Below are 12794 nucleotides of genomic sequence, written 5' to 3' on the forward strand. Positions count from 1 at the left end.
TTATTTTTACATTGCCTCTCTGGTTTTTCAATTAACATTCTTCTAGAAAAGCAACTTCTATTTTGTGGAAAATAAGTAATAATTGCTCAACAGCTTATGAATTATTTGGAGAATCAAAACAAAGCCTTCCTGCAGATATCTGTACAGTGGATTGCCTTTCAATAAACATGATGGGAAAAGGAACAGTAAATCAGTACTAACACAAAACAACTGACAGACATAAAGGAAGTGCCTCATTTGACTTCGCTGGTAATCCTTCACCATTCAAGTCTGCAATGCTACACTTACTTTGCAATTGGATACTCCCACAAGTACCCCCATCCTCCGTGCAGTTGCACACACTGAGTAGCTATGCTGTTTTGGAGATCAGAAGACCTTAAATGGTCAAAAAGAAAATTGTTTTTTAGAAGGATGTTATGCTGTGAAACATTACTAGAGATACAGATAAGTTAGTAAGACAAAAATATAACGAAACTTTTTAGCATACCTAGCTGATCTTAAATGATGGTCATTAAAATACTTCATCTTATAAGGGACTTTTGTTCTTCCTGCATGATTGGTAAGAAATTGATACAATAAATTGAACAGTATTTAAGATTTGTTCTCCTTATGGAAGAGCTTTCAGAGAAGGAAAGCTTTCAAAACAGACAAGCTTGTTTACCTTTCTCACAGGCCAAGAGATTTCTTTTGTAAAGCACGTTGATATAGCCTCTTTTCTTATCAAATCCTCCAGCCGCGTCATAAAAATTAACAGCATCACAGGCTTTCCCCCACACACTAGCAACACACCAGGATGCTCTTTGAATAAAACCATCACCTGGGGATAATTTATTTTCCTCAATGGATTTTATAGTTTTCAATTCTAAGAATTACAGTAATTCTTAAGCAGGATTGCCCCCTGCAAAATATTCAATTATTTCATGATCTTAAAAAAAAAAATCTTTAAAAGCATTTTGTTTTCTGAACCTTCCCTCTAGAACGTGACAGATAACATGCCATTTACAGTTGATGTCCTGTATCTCAGCTTTTGGAAACCTACATACTTGATGTTATTTCAAACACTCGATGAAAATTAGATGAAGAAACCCATAGGATTTTAACTGCACTGGAAGTTCAGGCTAAAGTTGAAAAACATGAAAACCGCCTTGTAAGCATACAACTTTCAGAGTGGCAACAGAAGTAAAGAAAATGATGATTCAAGTCAATTGCTTCTCATGGAATAGTGTAAGAGTCCTTTTCTCCAAACCACCCCCCGTCCCTGTCCAGTTAAATCCTTACTGTTTATTAAGCCAACTTTAAATCTGCAATGGTGAGTTACTAGAACTGGCTTTTGTAAATATATTTTCAGATTAATTTAGCTACATAATACCACCTGTCACTACAAAAATAAAACCTACAGACCTTTCATCAGATAGCAGAAAAAAGATGCATAAACTAAGTTTTAAAATTCTTCAAAGTTCAACTCAAGTCATTGACTGTACAAAAGGTTTGAAGCAAAATTAACCAGAGATCATCTCCTGAAACAGTAGGGAATAAACCAATTCTACGTTTAAGCTTTTTCTATACGATGTCAGAGAGTTTTATGGAAGGGAGCCACAAGGACACCATTAGGGAAAGGGGAAGTCCACAGCAAAGTGTGGCACTAACATTTGAGAGGGTGGGTGAGTTTCAGATGCTTTGGAAAATTGTTGAGGAAGTAAGTCTACATCTGAGCTGGCACTAGTTGTTTCCTCCTCCTCAAAACAGAACGCCTCTGATTATGTACCTGGTACTTCTAGGTAATCAGTGCCAGGAATAGCACTCAATCAAAATCCTTCCTTTCACTGTAAATATTCTCTCTGGATTCCCTTAGTATGCTCTGCTCTTCCTCTATACTTATTTTTAAAAGTCTACAATCTGTAAACCTGTGCATCTTCCATAAAAGTATTTATTCATGTCTGATGTGCTTTTGCTCTCCCATCTTTGCAAGCAAAATAAACCTATACAAATTCACGTGCCACTGTCTTAGATGCTTCTACTCATCCAGCTTTCTCTAGTTAAACTTAACAGATAACACCACCAAGTACCAGGAGAGGGAGGAGGAGTTCTGGCCAATAAAGGAAAGCACTGTTTAGTCTCAGTTACAGCAACAGCTGCAGCCAACTATTTCTTCCCAAAACCAGATACCTTCAAAAACTGGCTGGGCCAAACAGCTATTGCTAAGTAACATTAACTAAAAAGTATCATATGAGCTTCAAATAAACCTATGCTTTAAAAAAACAACCAACCAACCAAACCCCACCCACCATTTCAAAAACCAAACCAACCAAAACAAACCCAAACCTACACCCAACAACAATTTGCTCCAGTAAAGTGCAAATGTTTGTCTAAATACCAATGAAGTACTCACTCTTACTTAAGCTAAAGCTGAGTCCTGATCTTCTTACTAATGGAAGCCTATTTTAAAAGCATGCTATTATTTTGAAATTGATCTGTTTAACCAACACTGATTTTCAATGTAACTAAGATTTTTGCTGACTACATGATTAAAGCTAGTGGTCTCTATTAGAAGCTGACAATGTTATTATTCATCAGACAGTAATTTTATCTTTTCATTAGATCTGAACAGTTCAGTTTTTTTTATCATTAGACTCCTGTCAAGATCATGCAAGTAACACTTTCAAATTACTTTAACCACATACCAATACTTTGCCATAGAAGCTGTGGCGGTGTCCAGACGTTTATCTGCATGCAGCTGCAAACAGTTGTCCACAAAAGCTCGGCCCACACAAATCTGTGTTTTCATCTCTGCCAACTTGTGCTGTACCGTCTTATTTTGCAAGTGGATAGAGGAGGCAGAGGAAAGAAAGAGCAGAAGTAGTAGTTTTTAAGTGATATTTGAAGTTGAAAATGGAGCGTTTTCTAAAAGGATTTCTGTTAGAAATCACCATTTCAAACAACTTTGGCTCTGTACATCAGATGACAACTTACTTTCCATACAATTATATCTTTACCAATCTTATTACAGTAAATTACTGCCCTTTACTTCTCAAACCAACTCAAAACATGACCTTAGGAGAAAAACGCAAGAGCCTGAAAACATAAATTCCTAGAGAGCACCACGTAGGAGGCCCTGGGTACTCTGTAGCTCTCGGCTCCCCCTTGTGGGGGAATGTCCTTTCACTCTGTGGAGCCACTAATTTTCCCAGTTATTAATAACATTTCATCATCTATTGGATGCATTTTTCTATGCATTCAGTTCTTCAAAGTTTAAGTGATATGCGAAGAGACACAAGCGAAACCAAAGGAAATTTTAGACTAACTATCAGAAAGTTTTCCAGCACTGAGTTCTGTCACATTGGAAAAGTTTCTAGACAGAAGAGGTAAAATCCATTGCTAAGGTTATATAAAACAAGACCAGGCAAGCATTCAACTGTCGTCTTGTATTTCTGGTAAGGAGGGGATAAAAAAAAACACCCAGAAACAAAAGTTTTTTCTGATCTCACAGTTCTAAAATTTTATATACAAAGTCTTCTTGCCTCTCTTGACAATAAATATAAATGACTGGTCTACTATTATTACAAAGAAAAGATTTGATTTCAAACACTGTACTGTGGCATGACTAAATGAATTAGGCAAGGCAGAGCTCTAATTAGAAAGGATTTTTGATTATATGCACATTCTAGTTAGACATCAGCAACAAAAAGGAAACTGAAAAGGTATGCAAGAATGGATTACTTTGGCAAAAATAACATACTTTACGAAGTTTACTGGCCACCTGGTGGTTGGCAGTGGGTTAGCCTAAAAAGAGATTATTTTGGCAGTCTCTGCACAGTGAACTACTACAATTAGGAAGCATCCCTTACCTACATGAAAAAAAGCAAAATGTATTTCTTTTGTTAAAGCTGCACACTACACACACTAAATTCCCTCTGGAATTACAGATTTCTGAATGTTAACTTTAAAAAACAGATGAAGATCATAATTTCCTGAAAGATACCTAGCATACCAGCCTCTAAAGGGCCCAATTCTGCTGCTACTCACAGCTAAAGATTTGATTTTGACAAACGACATCTCAAGACTTTGAAATGGATTTGGGTTTTTTTAATTATTTCAAAAGTATATATTTTAAAAAAAAAAAAAAAAAGAGGCAGCCAACATCCTCTAACCCATATGAGTCACTTTATCCTACAAACCAAACATGCAGGAGCTTGGTCTGCTTCAGCCCTAACAGCTAATGTGGTTTTCAGGAGAACTGTAACATTGCAATACTGCGGAAAGCAACAGTTGTTTTATGACTGCAACTAAAGAGTGTAGGCATAAACGTCTCAAAACACAATTAACTACCACTGTCAGGAGTGAGGTATGCTCACAGAAAATGACCAAACAGTTTTATATGCAGTCACTTAAATACTCAACTAGCTGGTAGCTGAGGAAGCTCATTCCAATACCCATAAAGCTGAATACAAACACCTCTGCAAGCATTCAGGCAGCAAGGTCACCACCCAGGAGCCCCCACTAGCATCAACCTCAGAGTTCATTTTTCTGCAATGCATTATGTGCAGAGGAACACAGTACCTACACATGCACCAAGCTCTTCTGCAGTCTGCAGGATTCCAGGCAGATACAGAAATACACGCAGGTGTAATAGACCCTGTGATTAGGACCTCTGACAGTATAATGCAAGTCTGAGAGCAACAAGATACTTTTTCTTCATCAGCAGCAAAACACCAGTATAGTTTCTGCCTGTGTATTTCACTTCCAAAAGCAGCACTGCTGGGAGGTATCTAACGGAATTGTACAATACATACATTAAGGCCTTTGTGGTGTGTTTTTTATTATTGTTTTTCAAAAATGAACGATGGGCATGGCGGCAAACAACAGCCACGGTCCAACAGTGAAACCTGTGCAAATAGTCCTCTGAAAACAGCCCAGTGACTTTCGTTTGCTCACTATTTCACATACACAGATGTAAAGCAAATGCACACTGGAATCTGTGTACAAGTCTCTCAGTTCAAACTCACCTGCAAGTGTGCAACTGTCTTCCCAAAAGCTTTTCTTTGCTTCACATAATTCCTCGTTTCTTCAAACATGAATTCACAACTGGCAAGAGCTATATCAGCAATTAACAGTCTTTCCTTTTGAAACACAAATTACAGAATCCAGTTGAATTAGTCCTACATTTCTCCGTATCAGATGCACAATTAGGACACAGATGTTCAGTGTTATTCATTAAGGGAGGGGGGCAGAAGTCACACTAAGTATCAAACCAGACACACTGCATTACTGAAATTAATGAGTGGGATAAATGCCTTGCTGCCTGAAGATCACTTTTAAGTCTTTCCCAGGGTAATGCTCTATTCACAACAGTGACTCAAAAATAGCTACAAATCAACCACAGGACTCTTACTGACTGAAAAATTCACATTGACTTCTGTTTCAATTATTGGTTTTCAGTGCTTGGTTTAAACAACAACTGTATTTAGCAATTTCAGTAGGACACCTCTAGAAGACCAAAACCTACAAAAAAACCTGGCTGTTTTTTCCTTCCTCATAACATGTTGAAAAAAAAGAAACTAGGTATAGAACAATTACTTCTAGCACCATCGAAATCATCTGATGAATCACACTGAACCTGTTCATGAGCGCATCTATTTCTTTAAAGCAGTAAAAGATTTCCTTTGATCAGGTTTCGTATTTACTCACAGTATAAAACTAAATAAACATGATCCCTCCCAGATGAGGCAAACACATAGTTTTGACAAAGCACAGTCATGCTTTGAAAAACCACATTGCCTTTTTGTCATCCCAAATAATTCTAAAACTTCGTAAACTAAGTCATAAACTGTTATTTCCACTAGCAAGGTATTTTGGCAACTAAACAACTTCTTTACTTTGCTGTATGGACAGAGTTCCTTAACTCTCTAATACGCTTCTACTGGTAGAAGAGCTAGGAACAGCAGTGCTTGCTTGTTTCTTTAAAGAGAATGCCAAATGCACCACAGACCTCCAGCCTATATTTAATTTACTAAGCAAAGTGGTTCCATGGTAGTATACAAGAAAACTGAGGTACGTTCTTTTAAATACACTACCCTAAGTTCAGGTTCTTCAGTAGCTGGGTTGTTGATTAAGAGGTCTGACTTTGAGCTGGTGGGGTAACAACATTTTTACCAATGCCCAAAGAATTGCACTTTTAGCACTGGAAACTGTGTACTGCAGTTAAAAAGCAGCAGTATCAACACAACGTTGTGTACAGACATCCCAATTCTGAGCCCAAGGTGGCTCCCCACAACACATAATCTTCAAGACTAAGGCATATTCTTACAATGACAAGAATTGTCTCTGTGTTCTTCCTACAGACGGCAAACACTCACATTCCTCTTACCTGAGGGAGCTCTGCCATCAAATAATAGAAGCCTTTGTTCTCTTTTCCAAGCAAGGCACTGGCTGGCAACCGCACATCTTCGAAAAACAGCTCTGCTGTGTCCTAAGAGGATTTTAAATGCAACAGTTCATAGCCTGACACTCTAATCTCTTCATTCCATTTCTTTTGCCCCATTTTTTTCTTGCTATTGTACACTTTAACTTGAAATCGTAGAATCATTTAGGTTGGAAGGGTCCTCCAGAGGTCATCGAGTTTATCTCCTACTCAAAGCAGCTCCAGCAAAGCAAGTAGCTGAGGGCCTTGTCCAGTTATGCATTCCAAAGTTCCACAACCTCTCTGGGCCCCTGTTCCAGTATCTGATCACTTTTATGGTGAATTTTTTCTTCTTAATATCTACTTAGAATTTTCCTTAATGTAACTTGTGTCCCTTGCCACTCTCTCTTTCCCTGTGCTCCTCTAAGAAGAATCTGGCTCCGCCATCCCTACAGCCAACCATTAGGTAGGTAAAGACACCAATAAGATCCTATCCTTCTAGGCTTCTTCAGAGTGAACAAATCCAGCTTCCTCAGCCTTTCCTTGCACATCACATGCTTCAGACTTCCACAGGCAAATTCAGCATACATAGTTTGCATGTACATCATTTGTGCTCTAAAGCCTAAGAATCAGAATAGCACCACAGTTCCGTTTTATATTTATTTAGCTAATGCCAGGCATTAAGTGGTTTTAGACTTCCTCCAAGTCTATTACGTGTTAGGGGTTGTATGAACTCACTTGAGCTTTCAGGCCAATTTTGTTCAGCTTGTGTCCTTTGATGAAACCTTTTGTTCCATCTTCCACCAGAAAAAGGCTGATCCCATGAGCAGCAGATCGAGCCTCCCGGTTTGTAACTGCAACCACAACCACGACATCGCTCATCCAACCATTAGAGATGAATACCTGTAAAAAAATGCAACTTGGAATAAAGCAACGAGCTAGCTGGATCAAAGTTAGAGATCACCAAGCAGCAGAAAAAAAAATTGCACCGACACTTTCACAGGTGAACTAAAAGGCAAGGTTTAAGTGTCCAGAAGAATTTTAAGCTTTAAGCTTTCTGAATTAGGTGTTTTGGAACAAGGTCTATTAAAGTAGGAATTAGTTTGAGTAGTACAGGGGTCAGAAGTGTGAAGTTAAAGAATACACAGATCTGTTTCGTTTGTCCCATGATAAAGAAGGAATATGGTATCAAATGTAGATATTAAATGAACAAAGAGGTTCTCTGTTCTTGAAATTAAATTAGCAAGGTATAACATGCAAAACTATCAACGGCTTCTTGTCACAACTGCTTACTATCACCTGTAAAATGATGCATGAACCTGTCAAAATGATCCACTTTAACTCCAGCAAAAGAAATGAGCTATCTGTCCTGCTTGGCTTCAACTGTGCAGCATGAGCAAGTATCCCTTTAGACACCTCTACATACATATTTCCTTGCACTCTTTCTCACCACTTGAAATTCTAAGGCCAGAAGTCTCTATCAGTACCATGTTATCAGCAGGAGTACAAAAGAAGAGGGGGAGAAAGGAGATTGAGACATTTCGTAAGTTTAAAAAAAAAAAACCCTGTTGAACCCACACTTCCATTTGAACACTTTATTTCTGCCTTCTTGCTTTTTCATTATGGCAACAAAAGAAGAAGTTAATGCTGCCAGCATTGCAACAGCTTGACAACACACACAGAGCATGTGATGCAGTTGGTTTTTTTTCCTCCTAACATGACCAGCAGGCTCCTGAATAAAGATTCCACAGCTTGCATTGTGGCAACACAAGTTTTTATTCAGGCCACAGAAGACTTCACAGTGGTAGTATATATATTTTGTTGTTCAACCTCAGTACTAAAGAACAGCCCTGGTCCTGCTTATGCTATGCAGGACTTCTGTTTTTTCCCCTTTTCTTCCCAGTTTAACCGAAAAGAGGCCTTTTGATAGAGTTATTTAAAAGCTACAGAAAGAACCTACTCAAGCCGTTTCATAAATTGGTCTGTAAATTGTCAGCAACAGAAATATCTTAAGTCCTATTAAAACAAAAAGCAACTGGGACACCCCCCCCCCACCCCCCCCAAAGTTAACCCACAAAAAAACAAAAGTGAAAGGACTGGGGGAAGATACTAACAGTGGTGTACATCCTTCACTGTCTAAATGCATTCAGTTCCCAAAGCCTATGAGTGGCATATATGTCTATTCACTTACCTTACTCCCATTAAGAATCCAGTCACTTCCATCCTTTTTTGCATATGTTCGTATTCCCTGCAAGTCACTAAAACAAAATTCAAAAGGTCCTTCAAGAAACCATTCCAGAAGCTGCAATTTTTCTCTTGAATTCTACCCAGTACAAAAAAAGGTAGATTTTACACAGGCCAGGCATGGGCTGAGTGAAAATGCATACAAGGATAATGAAACATGGTGAAAAGGCTGAGAGCGTAACAGAAACCATAAGCATCCTGTAGCAATGAATGATAAATACATGCAATTGTACAAGAGCATGAGGTCCCATTTTAACGTATCTGCTTGTGGAAGGCGGTGTAATACAAACACTGACACCAACAGCTCAGCATCCCCTTATGTCAGCATGTCTTAGATGACAAATGCCAGACAAAAACACATCCTCTAAGCAGGCTCAACCCTCATGAGGGGGCTCTGTAAAAAGCAACTGGCAACATCTACTATCTGTAGAATCACAGAATGGTCTGGGTTGGAAGGACCTTAAAGATGATCTAGAAGCATGACACCAACAAGTTTTGCTCTTCACCTGTCCCTCTCTGCTTTGGAAACTGGCCAGATCAGCTCTGTCTACTCCAAACATGTGCTGTCTGCCCTTCAATAATGATGGGCAAGGAGGGACATTTCTCTGTTTGAAAGGATTCAGAGGAAAGAAAATAAGGTGTTCTGTTCCACAACAAATGCTAATAGTGAAGTCAAGCCTCTTTACTGAGGTATGCAATTGTCTCCTGACTACGTTTCATATTAAAGGTATGTTCACATGACAAGCAAGTTAGTAACTATAAACTCGGACCATAAAAGCAAATACAAAGCATATTTGCCCACAGTGGGATGATATTGAAATGAATTCTGAGCAAGTATCTTGAAATTACAAAGCTGTAATAAAGTAATCTAAAAGTAACAGTTGTTTTTGAGGTACTACCTAATGCAGGATACTGTCTAGTCAGTAAGGCAACCATACAACCAGGCGGGTCAGGAATTTTTTCACTGAGAACATTATGTGCTGTCTACTGATTTAAAACCATTGTTCTAGTATTTAGCTTACCTGCCAGCCCCGGGTTCTGTCATGGCGATAGCTCCAATACACTTGCCTGCAACCATTTCAGGGATAAAGCGTTTAATCTGTTCTTCAGAGCCATAGTTTGCAATGTAGGGCATGACTATATCTGAATGAAGGCTGAATCCTGGGCCAGTACAGTTAACATACATCCTTGGCGAGAGGGCGGAAAAAGAAGAAAGTTCAAACAGAAGTACTACAAAGATTTAAACACTGAACTTACACAGTTACAACAGATCCAACAATGAAGAAAGCCCCACCACACAGATGTCTCGGGCATAATCTGAGTTTGTGGCACTTTTACTGTTATTTATAGAATGCACTTTCACAGCCAAATGAGTGTATAAGCTACCAGACTAACTAAAATGCCTCCCCGAGTCACAAAGTCCTAACAGGGGAGCACAATGCCATTTGTTACTTAAACAATCATCCGGAACGCTTAAAACAGGAGGGATTTACATATATCTAAACTATCATTTCCATGAGAAAGATAACACCATTTTCTGTAAGCAAATGAGGACATCTTATAGAAAAAACATACAGTCTCTCGATAATATCACTGAAATTCTTCCTGAAGTACCTAGTACTTACTGTTCTTCGCAGACCACAGCTGAAGAGAGAATATCCGCTCCGATGCCTCCATGTTTTTCAGCAATAGCAACACCCAGCAAACCCTGCTGTCCAGCCTTTTCCCAGACCTCCCTGCTCACCTGGCCGTCCTTCTCCCATCTGCAAAATGAACACAAGAACAGAGTCACACATCAAATCCCCCATGTGCTACTGTTTATTTATGGCTGCTGCTTCTCACTAGAGCACCTGCAGCCAGATTTCACTGCGTAGGAAAAGATTTTTCAGTCTCCCCAACATACAATGTGTAGGGTACATAGACAACTATATTTCCCAGCTAAGACGTGGCAGCTTAATACTAGGTTTATTGTTCAAGTCTACAGATGCTACTGATATGTGGTGGTTTGACCCTGGCTGGATGTCAAGTGCCCACCAAAGCCGCTCTATCACTCCCCTTCTCAACTGGACAGGGGAGAGAAAATATAATGAAAAAGCTCATGGGTCGAGATAAGCACAGGGAGATCACTCAGCAGTTACCGTCATTGGCAAAACAGACTCGACTTGGGGAAAATCGGTTTAATTTATTGCCAATCAAAACTTGAGTAGGGTAATCAGAAATAAAACCCATTCTTAAAACACCTTCCCCCTACCCCTCCCTTCTTCCCAGGCTCAACTTCCCTCCCAATTTTTCTCTACCTTCCTCCCCCCGAGCTGCGCAGGGGCACAGGGAATGTGGGTTGCAGTCAGTTCATCACACATCATCTCTGCTGCTCCTTCCTCCTCAGGGGAGGACTCCTCACACTCTTCCCCTGCTCCAGCGTGGGGTCCCTCCCACAGGAGACAGTCCTCCACAAACTTCTCCAACGTGGGTCCTTCCCATGGGCTACAGTTCTTCATGAACTGCCCCAGCATGGGTCCCCCACATGGTCACAAGTCCTGCCAGCAAACCTGCTCCAGCATGGGCTCCTCTCTCTCCACAGGGCAACAGGTCCTGCCAGGAGCCTGCTCCAGCATGGGTTTCCCACAGGGTCACAGCCTCCTTCAGGCACATCCACCTGCTCCGGGTGCAGGGTCCTCCCAGGGCTGCAGGTGGATATCTGCTCCACCATGGACCTCCATGGGCTGCAGGGGCACAGCCTGCCTCACCATGGTCTTCACCACGGGCTGCAGGGGAATCTCCGCTCCGGTGCCTGGAGCACCTCCTCCCCCTCCTTCACTGACCTTGGTGTCTGCAGTCGTTCCTCTCACAAATTCTCACTTCTCACTCCAGCTGCAGTTTGTCTCCCCATGTTTTGGATTTTTTTTTCCCTCTTCTTAAACATGTTAACCCAGAGGCGCTACCACTGCCACTGATTGGCTTGGCCTTGGCCCGCAGCGGGTCCGTCTTGGAGCTGGCTGGCATTGGCTCTATGGGACACAGGGGAAGTTTCTAGCAGCTTCTCACAGAAGCCACCCCTGTAGCCCCCCTCTACTGAAACCTTCCCACACAAACCCAATACATGGTATTACAGGGGCACCAACTGTGTAACAAGTTTGAACTCCTGCTTCCAACATATAACCTGACATCTTGTGACCAAAGGGTTCCAGTATCCTCCCCCCACTAGGATGTAGGCAGGGTCTTAAAGGGAAGCAGCAAGTGGAAACACGTCCACAATCAGGGCAGCAAGCGATCGCTTTCCTTGCCCACCATGAATCCCCAGGTGCCTCTGCACAATAAGTATGAGGCTCTAGATGTGGAGGACCAGTTAGTGGATGATGTGGGTGGCAATCCATCTACACCAGGGGAATTACCAAGACCAGAAAGACCTACCCCCCATATTACTACCACCTCCACAAAGAAAAAAAGATAGGTCATAGCTGTAGGAGACTCCCTTCTCAGGGGAACGGAGTGTCCAATATGCTGGACAGACTCTCCTCAGAGGAGTGTGCTGCCTCCCAGGAGCCTGGGTCAGAGATATCACCAGGAGAGTTCCCAGCCTGGTACGGCCCTCAGACTACTACCCATTACTGCTCTTCCACGTGGGCGGTGACGAAGTTGCAGTGTGTAGCCCAAGGGTGATTAAAAGAGACTTCAGGGCCTTGGGATGGTTAGTGAGGGAATCGGGGGCACAGGTTATTTTTTTCCTCCCTCCTTCCAGTTGTGGGCAGTGACACTGGAAGGAACAGGTGGACCCAATCTATTAATACATGGCTCCGTGGCTGGTGCCACCATGACAACTTTGGGTTTTTTGACAATGGGATGGCCTACACAGCACCAGGCTTGCTGGCGTCAAATGGGAGCCACCTTTCTCAAAGGGGAAAGAGGGTCTTTGCACAGGAGCTTGTGGGGCTCATTGACAGGGCTTTAAACTAGATGTGAAGGGGGAGGGGGAACACATCAGGCTTGCCTGTGACAAGCTGTGGGATGGTACACAATGGTTAGAGGGACGGGGTGCTACTATGAGCCCTCAACCTGTTACCCAGAGGCATGCTGGGGACACTGCAGCACAGTCGAAGTCTTATGGAGATGAGCTGGGGGCTCCTGAGGTAGTTAGAGCTCACAAGGAAACCTC

General features: G+C 41.4%; 1 protein-coding gene across 5 annotated transcripts in view; it reads right to left on the minus strand.

Moving 5' to 3' along the window:
• Positions 1-12794, minus strand: part of LOC104034009 (long-chain specific acyl-CoA dehydrogenase, mitochondrial) — a 90324-nt gene that overhangs the window by 69458 nt on the left and 8072 nt on the right. For 4 of the 5 annotated variants that reach the window (XM_075711034.1, XM_075711033.1, XM_075711035.1 and 1 more), the window contains exons 1-5: positions 10267-10292; positions 9664-9828; positions 8589-8655; positions 7136-7300; positions 6365-6466 (exon numbers count right to left, since the gene is read on the minus strand). In XM_075711034.1, coding sequence (XP_075567149.1) covers positions 6365-6466; positions 7136-7300; positions 8589-8655; positions 9664-9827 — 498 coding nt within the window. In that variant the 5' untranslated portion in view covers position 9828; positions 10267-10292. Of the gene's footprint in view, positions 1-288; positions 376-2681; positions 2810-5003; positions 5118-6364; positions 6467-7135; positions 7301-8588; positions 8656-9663; positions 9829-10266; positions 10405-12794 lie in introns of those variants that run through there. The other variant, XM_075711037.1, reaches the window with a different exon arrangement.

The sequence above is a fragment of the Pelecanus crispus genome, chromosome 5 (genome assembly GCF_030463565.1).
Source record: "Pelecanus crispus isolate bPelCri1 chromosome 5, bPelCri1.pri, whole genome shotgun sequence".
Taxonomy (NCBI): domain Eukaryota; kingdom Metazoa; phylum Chordata; class Aves; order Pelecaniformes; family Pelecanidae; genus Pelecanus; species Pelecanus crispus.